The sequence below is a fragment of the Salvelinus fontinalis genome, chromosome 3 (genome assembly GCF_029448725.1).
Source record: "Salvelinus fontinalis isolate EN_2023a chromosome 3, ASM2944872v1, whole genome shotgun sequence".
NCBI lineage: Eukaryota > Metazoa > Chordata > Actinopteri > Salmoniformes > Salmonidae > Salvelinus > Salvelinus fontinalis.
The window spans coordinates 17,659,033-17,683,572 of record NC_074667.1 but is presented as its reverse complement, the minus strand read 5'-3'; the positions used below and the strand labels follow the sequence as shown (position 1 = coordinate 17,683,572).

Genomic DNA, 24,540 nt, shown 5'->3' with positions numbered 1-24,540 from the left:
ACTCTTGGCATTATCCAAACCAGCTTCACCTGATTGCTTTTCCAACAGTCTTGAAGGAGTTGCCACAACTGTGACCCGATTCAGGAAACTTGGTGTATGTCACAAGTCACAACTTCACAGGAGAGCCGTTTGAATGTAAAAAATGTTTTTTTTAATCAAAAAGCGTTTTGGGCAGAAATACCTTCTCGAACATGTGAACTTTCATGTGCCTTAATATCAAACGTGTATATCAACTTAATATCAAACTGAAATTACAAATAAAATTGTTAAATTACGAGCCCCGTTGGTTTAGCCACAGAACAAGTAAGCTAGCCATGATTGGAACTGGAAACACTTATCTCCCTCACTAGCTTTAAGCACCAGCTGTCAGAGCAGCTCATAGATTACTGCACCTGTACATAGCCCATCTATAATTTAGCCCAAACAACTACCTCTTTACCTACTGTATTAATTTATTTATTTATTTTGCTCCTTTGCACCCCATTATTTCTATCTCTACTTTTTTCTATCTCTACTATCTCTACTTTTTTTCTTTTTTTTCTTTTCTTTTTTTACTTGCTATATTGTATTTACTTCGCCACCATGGCCTTTTTATATTTTTATTTATTTATATATATATTTTGTTTGCCTTCACCTCCCTTATCTCACCTCACTTGCTCATATTGTATATAGACTTATTTTTCACTGTATTATTGACTGTATGTTTGTTTTACTCCATGTGTAACTATGTGTTGTTGTATGTGTTGAACTGCTTTGCTTTATCTTGGCCAGGTCGCAATTGTAAATGAGAACGTGTTCTCAATTTGCCTACCTGGTTAAATAAAGGTGAAATAAAATAAATAAATAAATAGAAATTGGCTGAGATAATAAGTGGGCTGGAAATGACGAGAGCTGAGTTTGGATTGGTCTGCAGTGCAGCATCTTGTGTCTATAAAATGAGCTGCTCGTAATGCATAGATAATCTTTTCTACTGCAGTTTTTTTTTTAATAATATAGCTTTAGCCATGGAGAACTGCAAATATGTTGCTACTGCTCTCAATAACATTGCTGCCCTGAATTGACCAAGCGCTATAAACAAAGGTCAGTGGGAAAAAGTTGTCAAGGACTACTTTCTGGAGGACAATCGTGCCATGCTGACTCTCTCTGACTCTGAATCAGACGATGAGGAAATCCCTGATTTATGCTGAGCACTTGTTGGCTGCTTTTCCTTCACTCTGTGATCCAACTCATGTCAAACCATCTCAATTGGGTTGAGGTCGGGTGATTGTGGAGGCCAGGTCATCTGATGCAGCACTCAATCACTCTCCTTCTTGGTCAAATTGCCCTTACTCAGCCTGGAGGTGTGTTTTGGATCATTGCCCTGTTTATAATCAGATGATTGTCCCACATGGGATAGCGTATCACTGCAGAATGCTGTGGTAGCCTTGCTGGTTAAGTGTGCCTTGAATACTAAATGAATCACAGACAGTGTCACCAGCAAAGAACCCCCATGCCATCACACCTCCTTCTGCATGTTTCACGGTGGGAACTAAACATGCAGAGATCATCCGTTCACATACTCTGCGTCTCACAAAAACACGGCGGTTGGAACCAAAAATCTCAAATTTGGACTCATCAGACCAAAGGACAGACTTCCACCGGTCTAATGTCCATTGCTTGTGTTTCTTTGTCTTATTGGTGTCCTTTAGTAATGGTTTCTTTGCAGCAATTCAACAATGAGACCTGATTCACGCAGTCTCCGCTAAACAGTTGATGTTGAGATGTGTCTGATACTTGAACTCTGTGAAGCATTTATTTGGGCTGCTATTTCTGAGGCTGGTAACTCGAATGAACTTATCCGCTGCAGCAGAGTTATCTCTGGGTCTTCCTTTCCTGTGGTGATCCTCTTGTGAGCCAGTTTCATCATAGCTATTGATTGTTTTTGCGACTTCACTTGAAGAAACTTTCAAAGTTCTTGAAATGTTACTCATTGACTGACCTTCATGTCTTAAAGTAATGATGGACTTTAATTGAAATGCATTTCAGGTGACTACCTTATGATGCTGGTTGAGAGAATACCAAGGGTGTGCAAAGTTTCCATCAAGGCAAAAGGTTTTGAACTATATTTTGATTTGTTTAACACTTTTTTGGTTACTACGTGAATCCATATGTGTCATTCCACCTGTCACCAGAGGGCGGCAGAGACCGTCCTAGAGACATTGATGACACTCAGGTTTGTCCTATTGTTATGATTTCCCTGTTAAAAGAGGTGTGTTTTCTGGTGTCCTTTGCAGAAGCTTGAATTGTTTTACCGTGTGTGTTTGTTTTCTGAGTGAGTTTGAGACTTTTTTTTGCTATGTACTGTTGTCCTGTGGCTACTGTTCATAAGTAAAGTATTTATGTTTATCCCTAACCACTTATTCCTCATCTGGTCTCTTCTCCGCACCTGGGTCTGACCTTACCACGTCACAATATGTGTTATTTCATTGTTTTGATGTCTTAACTATTATTCTACAATGTATAAAATAGTAAAAATAAAGAAAAACCCTTGAATAAGTAAGTGTGTCCAAACTTTTGATTGGTACTGTACATATACTATTTAAACAAAAGGATATGAACATTTCTTCAAATGAATGGATTCGGCTATTTCAGCCACACCCATTGCTGAAAGGTGCATAAAATCTAGCACACAGCCATACAATCTCCATAGACAAACTTTTATAGTAGAATGGCCTTACTGAAAAGCTCAGTGACTTTCAACTTGTTACCGTTATAGGATGCCACCTTTCCATCAAGTCAGTTCGTAAAATTTCTGCCCTGCTAGAGCTTCCCCGGTCAGTTGTATGTGCTGGAAACGTGTAGGACCAACAACGGCTCAGCCGCAAAGTGGTAGGCCAAACAAGCTCACAGAATGGGACCACCGAGAGTCCTCGGTTGAAACACTCACTATATAGTTCCAAACTTCCTCTGAAAGCAACTTCACAACAAGAACTGTTCGTCAGGAGCTTCATGAAATGGGTTTCCATGGCCGGGCAGCCGCGCTCAACACTAAGATCACCATGTGCAATGCCAAGGGTTGGCTGGAATGGTGTAAAGCTCGCTACGATTGGACTCTGGAGCAGTGTAAATGCGTTCTCTGGCGTGATGAATCACGCTGGACACATCTTGGTTTGGTGGATACCAGGAGAACGCTACCTGCCCGAATGCATAGGGACAAATGTAAAATTTAGTGGAGGAGGAAATAATGGTCTGGAGCTGTTTTTCATAGTTCAGGCTAGGCTCCTTAGTTCCTCTGAAGGGGCTACATTATACAATGACATCCTAGATGATTCTGTGCTTCCAACTTTGTGGCAACAGTTTGGAGAAGGCCCTTTCTGTTATGACAATTCCTCCTTGCACAAAATGAGGTCCATACAGAAATGGTTTGTCGAGATTGGTGTGGAAGAACTTGACTTGCCTGCACAGAGCCCTGACCCCCACCCCATCGAACACCTGTGGGATGAATTGGAATGCCGACTGTGAGCCAGGCCTAATCACCCAACATCAGTGCCCTGACCTCACTAATGCTCTTGTGGCTGAATGGAAGCAAGTCCCCGCAGCAATGTTCCAAAATCTAGTAGAAAGCCTTCCCAGAAGTGTGGAGGCTTTTAGAGCAGCAAAGGGGGGACCAACTCCATATTAATGCCAATGATTTTGGAATGAAATATTCGACGAGCCGGTGTCCACATTGAATTGCAGAAAAAAGGAAGTCGCTCCATATTTCCTCAACATCAGACACTGTCTGTAGTGTGTCTTGTTTGAGCTTTGATATACAGTGCTTTCAGACGTAGGTTCCGGTATAGGTTCAGATGTAATACAACACAGGCCACAGGTCTGCTCCATCTCTTTGAACCAGTGTTTTCACCTCATTACCAAAATAAAGACTACGTTCTACAGAGCCTCGCCAAGCATCGCCATCTAGGGCCCAGCCTCTACTCCTTCCAGCAGCAGATTGGCTTACAAGGGCAGTGGGCACACGGGGTATACTAATGTACAAGTCTTCCCAGGTTCATAAATATACAAGTTTGTTCCCCCATGCGCTGGCTGAGAGAGCGAGTGTACCTGAGAATCTATCTGTGGGCATTTGATGTATTTTGATCCTCATTGTGAGAACTCATTACCGGGGGAAGCAGCGAGTGGAGTAAGATATTTTCCTCCAGTGAGCCTAAATTATTGGAATGAGTGCCGGTTGATTCATTCTGAGGGGTAAGGATGATTGCTTTCTCAGCTCACCAACTCCACTGTAGGGAGAGCGTAATAATAACCAGAAGGATCTTTCGATACAGACCCTTTTGGGGAATAGGTGGGTGGCAGGCGGTGCTGGTGAAGGTGCTAATGGTGTTGAGGGGATACGATGCTAGCTGTGTAGTCTCGGTGCAATCAGTCTACACTCTGCTCTCACCCCAATTTAGATTGCTTTTGTCTCTCTCTCCCCACCACCACCATTCTTTTGTTTTCAAGTTATTCATTTTGGAAGAAGAATACACACCGTTTCTCGTTTTTTATTTGTTTGTTATACACTGAACAAAAATATAAATGCAACAGATAGTGTTGGTCTCATGTTTCATGAGCTGAAATAAAAGATCCCAGAAATGTCCCATATGTACAAAAAGCTTATTTCTCTAAAATTGTGTGCACAAATTTGTTTACATCCCTGTTAGTGAGTATTTCTCATTTGCCAATATAATCCATCCACCTGACAGGTGTGGCATATCAAGAAGCTGATTAAACCGCATGATCATTACACAGGTGCACTTTGTGCTGTGCATTATGTCGCACAACACAATGCCACAGATGTCTCAAGTTTTGAGGGAGCATGCAATAGGCATGCTGACAGCAGGAATGTCCACCAGAGTTGTTGCCAGAGAGTTTAATTTTGATTTCTCTACCATAAGCCGCCTCCGTTGTTTTTTAGAAAATTTGGCAGTACGTCCAACCGGCCTCACAACCGGAGACCACATGTATGGCATTGTGTGGGGGATAGCAGTTTGCTGATGTCAACGTTGTGAACAGAGTGCCACATGGTATGGGCAGTCATAAGCTACAGACAACAAACACAATTACATTTTATCAATACCAATTTGAATGCACAGATGAGATCCTTGATGAGATCCTGAGGCCCATTGTCGTGCCATTCATCCACCTCCATCACCTCATGTTTCAGCATGATAATGCACGGCCCTATGTCGCAAGGATCTCTACACAAGGAAGCTGAAAATGCATACTCACCAGATATGTCACCCATTGAGCACGTTTGGGATGCTCTGGATCAACGTGTACAACAGCGTGTTCCAGTTCCCGCCAATATCCAACTAACTTTGCACAGCCATTGAAGAGGAGTGGGAAAACATTCCACAAGCCACAATCAACAGCTTGATCAACTCTAGGAAATGTGTTGCACTGCATGAAGCAATGGTTGTCACGCCCGATACTGACTGGTTTCTGATCCACGCCCCTACATTTTTAAAAGTATCTGTGACCAACAGATGCATACCTGTATTCCCAGTCATTAGAAATCCATAGATTAGGGCCTCATTTTTTTTTTTTAATTGACCGATTTCCTTATATGAACTGTAACTCAAAGTCAAATCTTTGAAACTGTTACATGTTGCGTTTATATTTTTGTTCAGTGTATTATCATACTCTTCCGCTTGTTTCGGTTGGCTGAATGCCCCTATCCCTGTTTCCATGTCTCTCGTCTACCAAATGGAGGTGGTGCCGCACACTTGGGAAGGAATTGAATGGGCTCTGAGCCTGCATGCTGTAAGGCTCTGATAAAATGGCAAGGGGCTTTTGGCGAGTGGGTGAAAGTGGAGAGCGGTTGAGGGCTATTGAGTGGCGACTTAATAGAGCGGTGCACTTTAGCAATGCTTAACAGGAATCCAGCCTTGAGAACAATGTGAGACCACATTTTGCTAATATATAGCATAAGAGGGATGCAAAGAACTTTAATAATATATACAGTAGCCCTCACCTTTTAAAGGGGAAATCTGTGATTGCTACGTAGTTTTTAACTTTCAATGAAGGACATATAGCCATTGATTATTAACACATATAACTTATAAATGCCTCATTAGCTAAGTTCAGCTGTCAGACCTCATCAGAACCCAAAATATAAGCTTGTTTTACTCAATTGTGTGTAAACAATGTGATTGGCAACAAACACTGTATCATTTTGATCTCATGGATGGTTCGTCCTTGCATCCATAGCCCTATGTATTCACTTTAGGAGTGGTTACATTTCTCTAGCCGCAAAAGTGGCGGGGTGTCCGCGTTGCTGTTGTGTGAACTGCAGATTGCCTCTATAATACTTTATTATCTTGGATTCTCAATAAAACTGCACTTTTGATTAGTCTCAATCAAGTTTTTACATAATCTTAGCTCTACACAGATACATGCCTCAGACATGAATGCAATTTAAACCTCAGGTTCAGGCAAATGAATCAATGGGTATATTTATTGGCAGGGCTGTAAAAGGAGCCTGTTGGAGTAGTGAGAGAGTGGCGGGGAGCCACACGGGCAGAGCGCAGGTAATTAAGGTAACAGTTGTACTCGGTTCCGCTCCACCACTCTTCCTCCCTAATTGTTCTCTGCTTTAAAGGGTAACCTGTGGCCCGGGAAATGGACAGACCAGCCAACACCGGAACTTTATCAGTCAGGAAGTTTTCTGCCTCTCCAGCCCTCACAAACCACCAGGGGTGTGCGTGTGTGTATATATATTTTTGTGTGTGTGTGTGTTTGAGTTGCACTCCAGAATCCCTCATTAAACTGAGATAGCAAACTTAAAATGATGGGGGTTTAGAATGTCACAGGATGTGAACAGGATGCTTTTTGCCATGGGGTGGAAGTGCAGGGCTATTGTACTAAAGGTCGGACAACTCATTTGTGATTCCTTATATAAGTGGGGCTGGATTTTTCCTGCATACCCTGTGCACTCATGGATAGACCCACACAATTCAATATTAGGTTTGATGAAAGTGTAGGCTACAGAGATATATTGAGTTGTTAAGAACATGTACTGTAGTCTAGTCTGTAAAATGACTCAAAGGAACTCAAACAAATCCAGGTCCCATGCTCAATTGGAAAACCTAATGAACTTGTGTGTTCTCCTATTGTACCAAGATTGCTACCCCTGTTAATACCTCTCCCTGAAACGACATGACAACATCGGATTCCATCGGCCTTCCACTTTGACCTGTCCTACACACTTAAACACCATTCGACCTCATCCTGACTGTACCCTCAGTTACACTTAGCTAGAAGGCATCACAATCACAATCCCACCACTGTATCTGTGTTTTTTGTATGACAATTGTGAGTGGGAATTGCTGGACATTGTAGTACCTGCCAGGGAACAATGGCTGTCGTGAAGTAGAGGGGAATTTTCGAGGCCTTGGTGATTATAGGGGTGTCAGGTAGTCTAGTGGTTAGAGCGTTGGACTAGTAACTGAAAGGTTGCAAGATCGAATCCCTGAGCTGACAAGGTAAAAATCTGTCGTTCTGCCCCTGAACAAGGCAGTTAACCCACAGTTCCTATGGTGTCATTGAAAATAAGAATTTGTTCTTAACTGACTTGCCTATTTAAATAAGGTAACAAAACATTTTTGGGGAAGATAGACAGTGAGGGATTCAATGGGCTTCAAAGAAATTGCGTTAACATCTTTCATACACCGTTCTATGGACCAAAGACCCCTTGAGGAAGATGGAGGTCAATAACGCCATTTAGCAAATGAACAAAACAACCACCCTATCCAATAACAAAGGAGCAGCAGGTAGTTCCAAGTCTGTGTCAAGCTAAAACGATATTGTGACATTTTGGAAAGCTTCAATCCATGCATCTCCTTTCTTACGTTTCACCCTAAAAGGCCCTGAACTTTGTGTTCATCTCTATTGCAATATCCAACTTGGATTTTGTATATAAAGCTTAGTTATCAAATCATTTGTGAATCTCTGCATATTCTTTATCAGTTTGAAGGAACATGGAGGGAAAACGTTCAGTTTTCCTTCCAACTTTGGAGTCGCTTTTCAAACATGACGGGAGTAATTAAAAACAAATAAAAAAAGAGTCTCTGGAACATCTGCTTGCAGTCATGTTAATCCAATTTGCTTAAGTCACGTATCTCTGGGGGGCTTATCTTGTCTTTAGGAGGCTTTTGGTACTGAATACTAGGGGCACTGAGACCATTATGGAGCATTCATATCCCCTTCATAATCATGATGTAAAAAAAGGTATTCGATTGCACTGTTAGACTTTAGAATGTAGATATTGCGAATCAGAGAGGTTAAAAAGTGGTGTGTCAAAATGTGTCTTTTCTGGGGCCTGGAGTTTTTCCTGATCTCATGACCTGGTCAGGTAAAACTCTGGGTCCTGTTGGTAGGCTATGACAGGGTCTAGCCCATTCATAGACGCTAACTAGCGTAGCGCCTATTGATGAAGGTATCTTCTTCCCGGGGAACTTTTGTTGAGAGCCCCGCCGCTTGCTCTAAACATTGACATACATTGCTTGCGGTAAGGTTTTGGAAACAAACAAAAAAGTTGAATTACTACACACCTTTATACATACACTGCCTTCGGGAAGTATTCACACCCCTTGACCTTTTCCAAATGTTGTTAGGTTATAGCCTTAGTATAAAATGTATTTAATCATTTTTTTTCCCTCATCAATCTACACACAATACCCCATAATGACAAAGCAAAAACAGTTTTGGGGAAATTTTTGCAAATGTATTAAAAATGGAAAATGGAAAAATCACACCTTTACTCAGTACTTTATTGAAGCACCTTTTGCAGCGATTCCAACATTAAGTCATCTTGGATAAGATGATACAAGCTTAACATACATGTATTTGCAAAGTTTTCTCCGATTTTTCTCTGCATATCCTCTCAAGCTCTGTCAGGTTGGATGGGGAGCGTTGCTGCACAACTATTTTCAGGTCTCTCCAGAGATGTTCGATCGGGGTCAAGTCCGGGCTCTGGCTGGACCACTCAAGGACATTCAGAGACTTGTCTTAAAGCCACTCCTGCGTTGTCTTGGCTGTGTGCTTATGGTCATTGTCCTATTGGAAGGTGAACCATTGCACCAGTCTGATGTCCTGTGTGCTCTGGAGGAGGTTTTCATCAAGGATCTCTCTGTACTTTGGTCCGTTCATCTTTGCCTCGATCCTGACTAGTCTCCCAGTCCCTGCCGCTGAAAGCTCCCCACAGCATGATGCTGCTACCCATCCTTCACCGTAGGGATACTTGATGCTTGACATGCAATCCAAAGAGTTCATTCTTGGTTTCATCAGACAACAAGAGAATCTTGTTTCTCATGATCTGAGTCTTTAGTTGCCTTTTGGCAAACTCCAAGCGGGCTGTCATGTTTCTTTTACTGAGGAGTGGCTTCTGTCTGGCCACTCTACAATAAAGGTCTGATTGGTGGAGTGTTGCAGAGATGGTTGTTCTTCTGGAATGTTCTCCCATGTCCACAGAGGAACTCTAGAGCTTTTGTCAGAGTGACCATCAGGTTATTGGTCACCTCCCTAGCCAAGGCCCTTCTCCCCTGATTGCTAATTTCTGCCGGGCAGCCATCTCTAGGAAGAACATCTTCCATTTAAGAATGATGGAGGCCACTGTGTTCTTGGGGACCTTCCTAGCTTCAGAATTCGTTTGGGTACCCTTCCCCAGATTGGGGCCTCGACACAATCCTGTCTCAGAGCTCTACGGACCATTCCTTCAACCTCATGGCTTGGTTTTTGCTCTGACATGCCCTGTCAACTGTGGGACCTTATATAAGCAGGTGTGCCTTGCAAAATCATGTCCAATCAATTGAATTTACCACAGGTGGACTCCAATAAAATTGTAGAAACATCTCAAGGGTGATCAATGGAAACAGGACTCAAGGGGTCTGAATACTTTCCGATGGCACTGTATATATATATTTGACATTTTAGTAATTTAGCAGACTATACATTTTTTGTACTGGTCCCCAATGGGTATCAAACTGGTCCCCCATGGGGCGGCAGGTAGCCTAGTGGTTAGAGCGTTGGGACGAGGAACCGAAAGGTTGCTAGATCGAATCCCCGAGCTGACAAGGTAAAATATATGTTGTTCTGCCCCTGAACAAGGCAGTTAACCCACTGTTCCTAGGCTGTCATTGAAAATAAGAATTTGTTCTTAACTGACTTGCCTAGTTATAAAATATATATATATAAAAAATACAACCCTGGTTTTGCAAGTACCATGCTCTACAAACTGAGCCGCACGGGACTCTTTTTCTGTTGATATGAAAGATAAGAGGCATGTGCTTCGAAAACTGTATCACATTCGATGATTATTAATGTTCTAAAGCAGGTAGCCTAGTGGTTAGAGCATTGGGCCAGTAAACGAAAGGTTGCTGAATCGAAACCCTGAGCTGACAAGATAAAAATCTGTCGTTCTGCCCCTGAGCAAGGCAGTTAACCAAATGTTCCCCGGGTGCCCGAAGACATGGATGTCGATTTCGGCAGCTCCCTGCACACCTCTGATTCAGAGGGGTTGTGTTAAATGCGGAAGACACATTTCAGTTGAAGCCATTCAGTTGTACAAATGACTAGATATCCCTCTTTCCCTACCTGGGGTGGAATCAGCTCACCCATGGCATAGCAACCCTCTCAGTTGCCCTTTCTCGGTGTGTGCCAAACACTGCCGACCGCCATGTACCTTGATTAATGAGACTTGAGTCATGCCCAATGCTAGCCCCTTACTCCCTCCCTCCTTCACTCCCTCCTTCCCTCTGCTTCATTTAGGGTAGATAGCTGAGAGGAGCTGGAAGAGGGGGAGAAAGGGTATAAATAACGACAACACTGAGTCATTATTTGTCAAGATCAAGGGCAACTCAGGAGATGCCTTCATTGACTTAACTGCAAAAGCAAAGTTTTAACTCAGGCTTCACAGATGTCACTATTTTTTTGTCTGCTGACCTAGTGAGTTCCCCCTGTTGGATTTTCCAGACTGAAATTAGCAATCTTCTTAGAGCTGATTTCCGAAATGAACCCTGATTAGCCGTAGATTAGCCCTAATCAGGCCCTTTCAGACCTGGGGATTTGGGCTTTTGTTGTTCAGCATTATTCTCAATCAGTTCCACTACTGTGAGGCCTTGATCTAACCATGCATAATAAGTCTGTATTCCACAAAGTCGTCAAGTTACTGTGTTTTGTGTTCTGTGGAGAATAATAGTACGTGATGGATGAAAAAGTAGATTTACCGGTATTTATAGTTATCACTGTGTAGTTTACCACAACTGCAATACATGGACCTTGCTGGTCTCCCTTTTCCAGACTCATATTATAACATCACTCATATCATAAAGTAGACGTCATCAAAACCCTGTACTGTATCTCCAAACAATAAAGTATTCAGGAATTACATAAATGCTTTTCTGGATGATGCCATCGATAAGATTCGAGGGGCTTCTTAACAACCAGTTCAAAAGGTTCAAGAGCTCTACAGCCAAATGCCAGTTATTTGTGCACTTAGCTTTGGTTTGTCCAGATTACACTACAGGCTTTTCATCTTGTAAAATCAGACAAAACCGTTTCAATTTCAAGTCCCACCCAGACACACCCAAACAGAACCCAAATGGAAGGGTGGTTTTGTCTCCCACCATCTTGTATGATTTAGATGTTGTTATTAGCTAACCTAGGGGAAGTAGAATGACCTTTAGGCTAAAGAGCTTTGTTTGAGCAATCTGTTTGTCATTCACTCATGCATGATATATCAATTTAACCATGATACTCGCAACAGGTGGATGATACTGTTGTGATAGCCCACCGGACATCCATGCAGTGGGGGGTTAGTTGAGATTTATCAAAGAGGCAGACTTGGTCAAAGTGCTAAACAACTCTACTGTGCTAAACAACTATCTCCAAAATACATCAATAGCAGTTCAGGTTTTTTTTTTCCTCATGTGACTCAATACTATCCAACATCGTCTCATCCTGTGCAATCAATTATGGGATCCCTAAGCAGTGAGGCAGTCAGTTCCTCTTAATTTTCCAATGGTTGGATATGAGGATATGTTCACAAAGTCTAACCCCTGTTCCTCTCTTTCTCTTTCTGCCTTCAGACCCAGTCCACGGGCCTCAGAATGTCAATGTGGTGGACATTCGGGCCCGCCAGCTCACCCTGCAGTGGGAGACTTTTGGCTACGCTGTGACGCGCTGCCACAGCTACAACCTGACAGTGCAGTACCAGTATGTGTTCAACCAGCAGGAGTTTGCCGCCGAGGAATTGATCCAGACATCATCCCACTTCACCCTGCGGGGCCTGAGGCCCTTCGTCACTGTACGCCTTCGCCTGGTCCTCGCCAACCCAGAGGGAAGCAAGGAGAGCGAGGAGATCGTCAAGCAGACAGAGGAGGATGGTGTGTGTCAGAGTATTTGTGTCTTTAGTGGTTTTGTCTTGGTTCCACTGTCTTGTCCTGTTCCTAGTTCAAATACATGCAAGGGGTTTAACTGTAGACCTGCTGTCTGTACACATAGGGATACTAGCCCAAGGATAGTAAAATGTTGTCTTTTGAAATATCGCATGGTTTTGGATAAATTCCTTTCTACTAGCCCGGCTGGGGACAGTGCCTAAATTCCATTTCTGCACATGCCAAAAATATGACACCAAAAAATACACATTTGTCAATGAGAGAGAGAGAGAGAGAGAGAGAGAGAGAGAGAGAGAGAGATATTTCTATGCATACTATTGTGTCTTTATACCAAAATCTTGCCTTTAAAAAATAGATCACGATAGCTTACTTCTTGGAATAGACTCCTTGATGGCTACAGATAGTTGACATTATTGTTGTTGCTTCATACATGTATTCAAACAGACAATGCTTTGCCGTAAAGGCACTACTATAGAACTGGAAGTTGATAGAAACATAGTAAGACCTTAATTGATCCACTAATTAATGTGTCGGACGAGAGGGATTTACTCCAGACACCCTAACAGGGCCTCATCCCCGTCATTCACAGGAGAAAGGTTTCGCGGAAGGAGATCGGGTGCCTTGTGAGGATCCAGCAAGGAGTGGCTAATCTGCCTTTGCCATCAGTACTATTGGCCAACGTACAATCACTCGATAATAAAGTGGACAAACTACACGTATATCCTAACAATGGGACATAAGAAAACGGTAATATCTTTCACCGAGTCGTGGCTGAACGACGACATGAATAACATACAGCTGGTGGGTTATACACTGTATCGGCAGGATTGAACAGCAGCCTCTGTTAAGACAAGGGGTGGCATTCTATGTATATTTGTGAACAGCTGGTGCACGATATATAAGGAAGTCTCTAGGTTTTGCTCACCTGAGGTAGAGTATCTCATGATAAGCTGTAGACCTCATTATCTACCTAGCTAGAGAGTTTTCATCTATATTCTTTGTAGTAATTTATTAACCACCACAAACCTATGCTGGCACTAAGACTGCACTCAATGAGCTGTAAGCAAACAGGAAAACGCTCATCCAGAGGCGGCTCTCCTAGTGGCCGGGAACTTTAATGCAAGGAAACTTAACCCCTCTGGCGCAGGTGTTCCGCTAGCGACCCACCTCGACAATATCTGGTGAATTTGCGGAGCGCGAAATTCAAATGACAGAAATAGAAATATTTAACATTCATGAAAATACAAGTGTCATACATCAAAATAACTTCTTGTTAATCCAGCCGCTGTGTCAGATTTCAAAAAGGCTTTACGGCAAAAGCACACCATGCGATTATCTGAGGACAGCGCCCCGCATACAAAAGCATGAAAAATATTTTTCAACCAGGCATGTGCACCATGAAAGTCAGAAATAGCGATATAATAAATGCCTTACCTTTTGAAGATCTTCTTCTGTTGGCACTCCAAAATGTCCCAGCTACATCAGAAATGGTCCTTTTGTTTGATAATGTCCTCCTTTATATCCCCAAAAACTCAGTTTAGCTGGTGCGCTTCATTCAATAATCGATCGGTTTCCCTCCTTCAAAATGCATACAGAATGAATCCCAAACATTACCAATAAACTTCTCCAAACAAGTCAAACAATGTTTATAATCAAACCTCAGGTACCCTAATATGTAACTAAATGATAAAATTTAATACGGAGAATCGTTATTGTCTTTACCGGAGATAAACAACAAAGAACACGCTCTCATCCACGCGCATGGAAACACTACAGCCAAATTTGGAGCCACTTAGAAAAACTACAAATTTTAGCTAATTTTTCCAAAAACAAGCCTGAAACTGTTTCTAAAGACTGTTGACCTCTAGTGGAAGCACTCGGAACTGCAATCTGGGAGGTTTTCGCCTCATAATTAACATGACAGCCATTGGAAACAGTGGTAGGCTGAATTTTGTTGGGGGGGATGGTTTGTCCTCGGGTTTTCGCCTGCCATATAAGTTCTGTTATACTCACAGACATTATTTTAACAGTTTTAGAAACTTTAGAGTGTTTTCATCCAGACGTCAACATACTGCCCCCTAGCCCAAAGATGTTAAATCCGTTTACCTAATTTCTACCAGCATGTTAAATGAGGGAAAAACCAGAGGGAAAAAAACTCTAGACCACCTTTTCTCCACACACAGAGACTCACGCGTACAAAGCTCTCCCTCGCCCTCCATTTGGCAAATCTGACCATAATTCTATCCTCCTGATGCCTGCATACAAGCAACAATTCAAGCAGGAAGCGCCAGTGACTCGGTCAATAAAAAAGTGGTCAGATGAAGCAGATGCTAAGCTTCAGGACTGTGATGCTAGCACAGAGTGGAATATGTTCCGGGATTCTTCTGATGGCAATGAGGAGTACACCACATCAGTCACTGGCTTCATCAATAAGTTCATCGATGGCATCGTCCCCACAGTGACTCAGTGCATACCCCAACCAGAAGCCATGGATTACAGGCAACATCCTCACTGAGCTAATGGGTAGAGCTGCCGTTTTCAAGGAGTGTGACTCGGAAGCTTATAATAAATCCCGCTATGCCCTCCGATGAACCATCAAACAGGCAAATCGTCAATACAGGACTAAGATTTAATCGTACTACACCGGCTCCGAAGCTCGTCGGATGTGGCAAGTCTTGCAAACTATTACAGTCTACAAATGGAAGCACAGCCGAGAGCTGCCCAGTGTCACGAGCCTACCAGACGAGCTAAATTACTTCTATGCTCGCTTCAAGGCAAGTAACACTGAAACATGCATGAGAGCATCAGCTGTTCCTAACAACTGTGTGATCACGCTCTCCGCAGTAGATGTAAGACCATTAACTTCTCTGGGATATGTGGAACGGTAGCGTCCCACTTGGCCAAAAGCCAGAAAATTCAAATATATTACTATAAAACTCAATCTTTCATGAAATCTCACATGAAAGACACCAAATTAAAGCTACACATGTTGTGAATCCAGCCAACATGTATGACTTCAAAAATAATTTATGGGGAGAGCACACCATACAATTATGTTAGCTCAGTACATAGCCACAGAAAAACATTTTCCCAGCAAAAGATAGTAGTCACAAAAAGCAGAAGTAGAGATAAAATTAATCACTAACCTTTGATGATCTTCATCAAATGACACTCATAGGACATCATGTTACACAATACATTTATGTTTTGTTCGATAATGTGCATATTTATATCCACAAATCTCGGTTCACATGTTCAGAAATGCCTCCAAAAATATTCAGAGAAATTGCAGAGAGCCACGTCAAATAACAGAAATACTCATCATAAACTTTGATGAAAGATACATGTTTTACATATAATTAAAGATACACTTGTTCTTAATCCAACCGCTGTCAGATAAATAAAAAAGACTTGACGTAAAAAGCACATCATGCAGTAATCTGAGACGGCGCTCAGATAAAAACAACATTTCTCCGCCATGTTGGAGTCAACAGAAATACGAAATTACATCATAAATATTCCCTTACCTTTGATCATCTTCATCAGAATGCACTCCCAGGAATCCTAGTTCCACAATAAATCGTTGTTTTGTTCGATAATGTCCATTACTTATGTTTAAGTAGCTACTTTAGCTAGCATGTTTAGTGCACATGTCCAAACGCTCGCGCAGATGCAGGCAAACTCGGACGAAAACTTCAAAAAGTTATATAACAGGTCGAATAAACTGGTCAAACTTAGTAGAGAATCAATCTTCAGGATGTTGTTATCATATATATCAATTAACGTTCCAACCGGAGCATTCCTTCATGTCTGTTATGGAACGCAAGGCGATATCATGAGGAAAGCAACTGGCATTCTGCCAGCGCTATCATGAGGAAAGCAACTGGCATTCTGCCAGACCAATGACTGAAACACCTCCCATCCGGCCCCACATCACACTAGAGGCTTCATTCCACGTTCTTCGGACTGTTGACATCTATTGGAAGGCGTAGGAAGTGCAAACAGATCCATATCTTACAGGGAATTGAATCGGTGATGAGTTGAACATTGACCAGTCTCAGAATTCTCACTTCCTGTTTGGATTTTTTCTCAGGTTTTTGCCTTCCTCATGAGTTCTGTTATACTCACAGAAATCATTCAAACAGGTTTAGAAACTTCAGAGTGTTATATATCCAATAGTAATAATAATATGCATATATTAGCATCTGGGACAGAGTAGGAGGCAGTTCACTATGGGCACGCAATTCATCCAAAAGTGAAAATGGTGCCCCCTATCATAAAGAAGTTAAACAGGTCAACATTCAAAAGGCTGCAGGGCCAGACAGATTACCAGGACGTGTACTCTGAGCATGCGCTGACCAACTGGCAAGTTTCTTCACTGACATTTTCAACCTCTCCCTGTCTAAGTTTGTAATAACATTTTTCAAGCAGACCACCATAGTCCCTGTGCCCAAGAACACTAAGGTAACCTGCCTAAATGACTACCGACCCATAGCACTCACGTCTGTAGCCATGAAGTGCTTTGAAAGGCTGGTCATGGCTCACATCAACACCATTATCCCAGAAACCCTAGATCCACTCCAATTTGCATACCGGCCCAACAGATGATGCAATCTCTATTGCAATCCACACTGCCCTTTCACACCTGGGGTAAAACACCTATGTGAGAATGCAATTCATTGACTACAGCTCAGTGTTAAAACCCATAGTGCCCTCAAAGCTCATCACTAAGTTAAGGACCCTGGGACTAAACATCTCCCTCTGCAACTGGATCCTGGACTTCCTGACAGGCCGCCCCCAGGTGTTAAGGGTAGGTAACAACACATCCGCCACGCTGATCCTCAACACGGGGGCCCCTCAGGGGTGCGTGCTCAGTCTCCTCCTGTACTCCCTGTTCACTCATGACTGCATAGCCAGGCACAACTCAAACACCATCATTAAGTTTGCCGATGACACAACAATGGTAGGCCCAATCCCTGACAACGACGTGACAACCTATAGGGAGGAGGTCAGAGACCTGACCATGTGGTGCAAGGACAACAACCTCTCCCTCAATGTGATCAAGACAAAGGAGATGATTGTTGCCTACAGAAAAATGTTTACCGAGCACACCCCCATTCTCATCGACAGGGCTGTAGTGGAGCAGGCTGAGAGCTTCTATTTCAAGTTCCATACCAACAAACTAACATGGTGCAATCACATCAAGACAGTCATGACGAGGGCACGACAAAACCTATTCCCCCTCAGGAGACTGAAAACATTTGTCATGGGTCCTCAGATCCTCAAAAGGTTCTACAGCTACACCATCGAGAGCATCCTGACCGGTTGCATCACTGCCTGGTATGGCAAGTGCTTGGCCTCCAACCGCAAGGCACTACAGAGGGTAGTGCATTCGGCCCAGTACATCACTGGGGCCAAGCTTCCTGCCATCCAGGACCTCTATACCAGGCAGGGTCAGAGAAAAACCCTAAAAATTGTCAACGATTCCAGCCACCTGTTCTCTCTGTTAGACTGTTCTCTCTGTTACAGCACGGCAAGTGGTACCGGAGCGCCAAGTCTAGGTCAAAGAGGCTTCTAATCAGCTTCTACCCCCAAGTCATAAGACTCCTGAACATCTAATCAAGTGGCTACCCAGACTATTTGCATTGCCCCCCCACACACACACTTTTACGCTGCTGCTACTATCTGTTATTATCTATGCATAGTCACTTTAATAACTCTACCTACACGTACATATTACCTCAATTACCTCGACTAACCGGTGCCCTCGCACATTGACTCTGTACCGGTACCCCCTATATATAGCCTCTTTATTGTTATTTTGCTGCTGCTCTTTAATTATTTGTTCATGTAAAAAAAAATATAGATATGTATTTTTCTTTCAAGCCCTTAACCAACAATGGAGTTTTAAGTAAGCAGTTCACTGTAAGGTCTACACCTGTTGTATTCGGCGCTTGTGACAAATACGATTTGATTTGATTTTGATTTGATAATTTAAACCACAATAATGATTGGCTTCACTTCTAATAACTGTATAATGAATGCTGATTACAGCCTGTTATCAAAGTGTTCAAAACACAATATGACTACAGCGGGAATTAATAAGCACAAATGAAAACATTGCATTTGTGTTATTGGATGTAACATATAACCTAAAAATGTGGAGACCTTGCCATTATCCCTGCACTATGATATCCTCATTCCATAAAGACTGTGGTTATCTTTTCATTTATCACAGCCCAAACCTCCCACGAGGTCTCAAACTAGTTGAGAGTAGCAACGTCTCAGAAAATGTGTGAATAGTTTTTTCATGAAGAATCTGTAATCTCTGGGTTGTAATTTTGTAATTAGTGCACATTGAATGTTCTCAGCGGTGCTAATTGCACTTCTATGGTAATGACTTTTGCTTTAAAGCAGTATGCGTCATCTTGCGAATATGCTTTGAATTTTAAATGTTCCTTTTTCCCCTCGCTGTTGAAATGGAAGTATTTTTATAGCCACAATGGAGGTTCTAACTAAGGTAGAAACTACACTGAATCGCATTAATTTAAGCTCCCAGTTTACCAGAAGGAGATTAGATTTGGGAGTTTAGTGGTTAGATTTAAGTCATCCGATACAGTTTTCTATTTTCTTTAGGTCACACATGTACAACTTCTCAGTGTATTTTACTGTAATGCCAATATACTTTTATAGTTTTTTTGGTCTATTATTGTCAACAATGATCAATACATGTATTGTTGATCCTAGTCTAAGATCAATATAGTATTATTCATGCAACACAGTACTTTCTAGAACATTTTGTAATATTACATTTACTCCTAATTTCATAGACTGACATGTTAACCCTTTGTTCATGGACAGTGTAAGGGTCATTAGCATCCACCTATTTGTTTGGCCAGTAAGGCTGCTTCACCAGGTTAGACCTTTAGCCCTTTGTTGCATGGGGGTTGGTGGTGGGGTGTGGGTGTGTGTCCGTGTTCATGTCCACTTGTTGTCCACTGATCTTGCCATTCATAATCAGATTGGAAAGCAATGATGCCAGGGCTTAGCGTCATATGGTCGATGAAGCATTAGATGTACTTGGCCCAAAGATATTTGTCATCCCCGGTCAGCCTCCAAACCCCCACCCAACCAAATAACAATGTTTATTCCACCAAAGAGATGTTTTTACCGTAACACTGATACTGTCCAGGAAAATATCTCGACATGTTGGAATTCTTTGTAAGCTCGAATTCTTAAAAAACAGGAGAGGGAGGATTGTTCTCATTTTCTCATTTGGCATGTGTTTTGTCTTGAGCGCACCCTGGATGGTTAAATCGTCTATTATTAGAAAATCAGTGAGGTCCCTGAGGAGATTTAAAACAGTGAGGATTAAATAATCCTTTTACTGGAGATTTATCTGACTTTAGAGAGACTGCTTTTATGGAGCACAGCATGAAAAACACAATACTGCTTTTTGTTGTTTTTCTTGACATCCGCTATCTTAAAAAAAATATATATCAAATCTTTTCAAATAGGTTGATTTCTGTTTGGTAGACTTTCTACAATGGACATAGAAAAATAAATAATAAATAGCATTTCAATTTACACTCGGTAGCTGAATGTTAAACAGTGTAAACAATAGGCGACCAAGGTCAAATACATCTACAAATGGATCTGAAAATATTGATTACACACTTCCAATTTAAGCACAAAATGAGTCATTTTGTTTACAACATACGTTTCTTGAACATAATGTGAAAAACAAGCCCTTGAACAAAACACCAAAAATGCTCATCTCCTTTTAATCTCAAGCTCCCATTTGCTGTGTAACATTATTGCTTCTCCGCTTTAGCATAACATTGTTTTTCAGTTAAGGGTATGTTTGTATGCCAACTTTAATTAGAGATTCTTCCCTTTAGGGTCTGAAACATACAAGATCCATCAAGGATTAATTTATTCCGTTTTTAATGCCCAATAAAATGGAAAATTAAAAGCATACAAAAAGTATGTAATATGTTAGTTCCTAAAATTTAGCATACTTATCCCATTCAACACAATTGAACAAGTGTGTTTGTTGATGGAAAAAATAAACAATGTGTTAAAAGAAAACTAACGTAATCTCTATTTTAAAGTAATTAGATCTCGATCAGTTATATTGTTTCAAGGGAAAACGGGAGCGCGGTCTAAGGCACTAAGGTGTGTATATATACAGTACCAGTCAAAAGTTTGGACTCATCTACTCATTCAAGAGTTTTTATTTATTTGTAGTATTTTGTACACTATAGAATAATAGTGAAGACATGAAAACTATGAAATAACACATATGGAATCATGTAGTAACCAAAAAAGTGTTAAACAAATCAAAAGATATTTTATATTTGAGATTTTTCAAAGTAGCCATCCTGTGCCTTGATGACAGCTTTGCACACTCTCTCTTTGGCTGGAAAAATGGCTGTGTTTTTCTGTGACTAGGTGCTGACCTAACATAATCGCATGGTATGCTTTCGTCGTAAAGCCTTTTTGAAATCGGACACTGTGGTGGGATTAACAACAAGTTTATCTTTAAAATGGTGTGTAATACTTGTATGTTTGAGGAATTTTAATTATTAGATTTCTGTTGTTTGAATTTGGCGCCCTGCACTTTCACTGGCTGTTGTCATATTGATCCCGTTAACGGGATTTCAGCCATAAAAAGCAGAAAAGCAGAAATAGAGAAAATGTATCACTAACCTTTGTGATGATCTTCATCAGATGACACTCATAGGACTTCATGTTACACAATACATGTATGTTTTGTTCGATAAAGTTCATATTTATATCAAAAAATCTCAGTTTACATTGGCACGTTATGTTCAGTAATGTTTTGCTTCCAGACGAAAAGTCAAAAAGTTCCATTACAGTTCGTAGAAACATGTCAAACGATGTATAGAATCAATCTTTAGGATGTTTTTATCATAAATCTTCAATGTTTCAAACGGACAATTCATTTTTCTTTAGAAATTAAAAGGAACGCAGCTACCTCTCATGGGCGTGCGCCTGACTGAGCTCATGGCATTCTGCCAGACCTCTTAGTCAATCAGCTCTTATTCTCTCCCCCTTCACAATAGAAGCCTGAAACAAGGCTCTAAATACTGTTGATCTAGTGTAATTTTTATGACCCCATAGACACTATATATTGGATAGGCAAAGATTTGAAAACCTACAAACCTCAGATTTCCCACTTCCTGGTTGGATTTTTTCTCAGGTTTTTGCCTGCCATATGAGTTCTGTTATACTCAGACATCATTCAAACAGTTTTAGAAACTTCAGTGTTTTCTATCCAAATCTACTAATAATATGCATATCTTAGCTTCTGGGCCTGAGTAGCAGGCAGTTTACTCTGGACACCTTATTCATCCAAGCTACTCAATACTGCCCCCAGCCATAAGAAGTTAAGGTCATGGACCTCTCTGGTCAGATCATTCATTCTCATGTTAGTTGAGTCCATCAGTATAATTGAGTCCAAAGCTCTTTAAGCTATTTTCCGGTTGTTGAAACAACTACCTCTAAAACCCTTTTTGTTCATTTGAAAGATCATTCACCTGTGATAAACACTGTCCTCTCCCTTACTCCCACTGGCTTTAGCCTTGGATGACATGGTAGCAACTGAGTCTAACGCTGGTACTCCACGTATTTCCAGACAGGGCAGATGGAAACCGCAACAAACAGCAGGTATTTAAACAGCCACAAGCCAGGAACGATCCGCCTTCCCAGCCACAAGGGCTAACTGCGTTGCAGGCTGTGTTCAAGCTTTCAAGGAAACCTCGCTAGCTTGATAGCTATCTCGCAGCTAGGCTAGCTGCTACACCAGCAGCTCTTCAGACTTTGGTTGGCATGATCCCTGGACAGTTACTGTAGTTATCGCGAGTGATTCAGGTCAAAATTAAGCCTATTGATACCACTCACCAAATCACGTCTTCCTAGCACCATTAAAGATAATGTCAGGAATTAACATGGACTGTCAATGGAGACACATTTTTTTCTAAGGTGTCAAACAGCCGATGTGTTCACGTCACGGGGGTGGGGCGGGCACAAGAGAAATGTTATTATCGCTACCAGCTTAATGAAACATGCCACTCAGACACTCTATAGACAGGAAGTTAATCAAGTTTTGATGCATGCGTTACAGTGGCATTTATCGTTTTGATGAAGCCTTTTTTCCTGCCTCCAGCACACACACACACACACACACACACACACACACACACACACACACACACACACACACACACACACACACACACACACACACACACACACACACACACACACACACACACACACACACACACACACACACACACACACACACACACACACACACACACACACACACACACAGAGACACACACAGATGGACTTATAAGATGCAGAATGGAAAGGCAGATGTAATTGTGTTTAATTTTTAAGGTAATTTGATATGCTCTCACCAGGCAAGGCAGGCTTATCGAGGCCTGTTTTAAATCACCAATCCAATTTTTTTTTCAATGTTTTAACTCTGCATATGGCGGCACTTAACAAGGCATGGCGGCACACACCTGTTTATGAAAACCCTCATATAACGAGTATGGATTGTGTGTGCTTTCATCTTGGTCTATTATCATATTCCACATTTAAATCATGAAGTGGACACTGTCACTTCATTATTTCATCGGAGAATGACAAGACTAGTATCTTTTCAATTACATCTTGAACCAATTCTTACAAATGGGACACAAACTACACTGAGCTCCAAAAGTATTGGGACAGTGACAGTTTGTTTTGGCTTTGTACCCCATGAATATCACCCACCCCTCCCAAAAAACAAAAAAAACATTATAACCCCTGTTTTTGTGATGTGAGAGATAAGCATGTCTTGGGGGTATGATATTTAAAATGACACAATACATTATTTACCAATCATCTCTATTGGGAACAAAAAAATCTGAAACACAACCAAAGCAAACAGCAAATGCATCTAACAAGTTTGTAGAGTTACAAGCTTGGTGTAATCATTGCATGCTAGGGATATGGGACCAAATAATAACCTTTTGACTACTTTAATACACATACACATCTTTTCATGACATAGACTGACCAGGTGAATTCAGTTGAAAGCTATAATCCCTTACTGATGTCACTTGTTAAACCACTTCAATCTGTGTAGTTAAAGGGGAGGAGACAGGTTAAAGAAGGATTTTTAAGCCTTGAGACATGGAATGTGTGTGTGTGTGCCATTCAGAGCGTGAATGGGCAAGACAAAATATTTAAGTGCCTTTGAACGGGGTATGGTAGTAGATGCCAGGTGCACCGATTTGAGTCTGCCAAGAACTGCAACGGTTTTTCACGCTCAACAGTTTTCTGTATGTATCAAGAAGGGTCCACCACCGAAAAGACATCCAGACAACGTTTCACAACTGTGGGAAGCATTGGAGTCAACATGGGCCAGAATTCCTGTGGAACGCTTTTGGCACCTTGAATCCATGCCCCGATGAATTGAGGCTGCTCTGATGGCAAAAGGGGGTGCAACTCAATATTAGAAAGGTGTTCCTAATGTTTGTACACTCAATGTAAGTGAATTTGTCATAATACTTTTGGTCCCCTAAAATGTACAAAAAGTGCTGTCATTTTTAAATGGTTTGATATAGATTAAAATAACCTCAAATTAAAAATGACAGTCTGCACTTTAACCTCACAGTATCATCCAAAGTGCTGGAGTACAGAGCCAAAACAACAAAAAATGTGACACTGTCCCAATACTTTTGGAGCTCACTGTATTTAGTTGCATTAGAATAACACAGCCTCATTAAAGCTTAGCAATGTATCAAATAGTCCAGTTCCCATCCCTCTAGCTCACCATCCCTCTATCCCTCCATCTGCCCTGTTGAGGTAGCTAAAGCCGATACCGTTCCAGACCAGCACATTTTTCTTATCTGCCCTGCCGATTATTGTGGAGTGGGAGTGTTTAATGCAAAGACTCACGTGTGTTTGAAGTTGGACTAAATGGCCTTTTAACAGAGCTATTACCATGAATTTCCTCCTGGCTGGAAGGTATAAAACTCATTAGACTGCCATAAATGAATATCAAATCAAAGGGAGTGAGGATTGAGCCCTGAGGAGGTTTCCC

The 24,540-nt window shown here is 41.5% G+C and overlaps 1 protein-coding gene across 23 annotated transcripts in view; it reads left to right on the top strand.

Moving 5' to 3' along the window:
• LOC129840290 (receptor-type tyrosine-protein phosphatase T-like) overlaps positions 1-24,540 on the top strand; it is a 448,617-nt gene that overhangs the window by 248,618 nt on the left and 175,459 nt on the right. For all 23 annotated transcript variants that reach the window (XM_055908070.1, XM_055908143.1, XM_055908060.1 and 20 more), the window contains one exon: positions 12,105-12,401. In XM_055908070.1, coding sequence (XP_055764045.1) covers positions 12,105-12,401 — 297 coding nt within the window. The remainder of the gene's footprint in view (positions 1-12,104; positions 12,402-24,540) is intronic.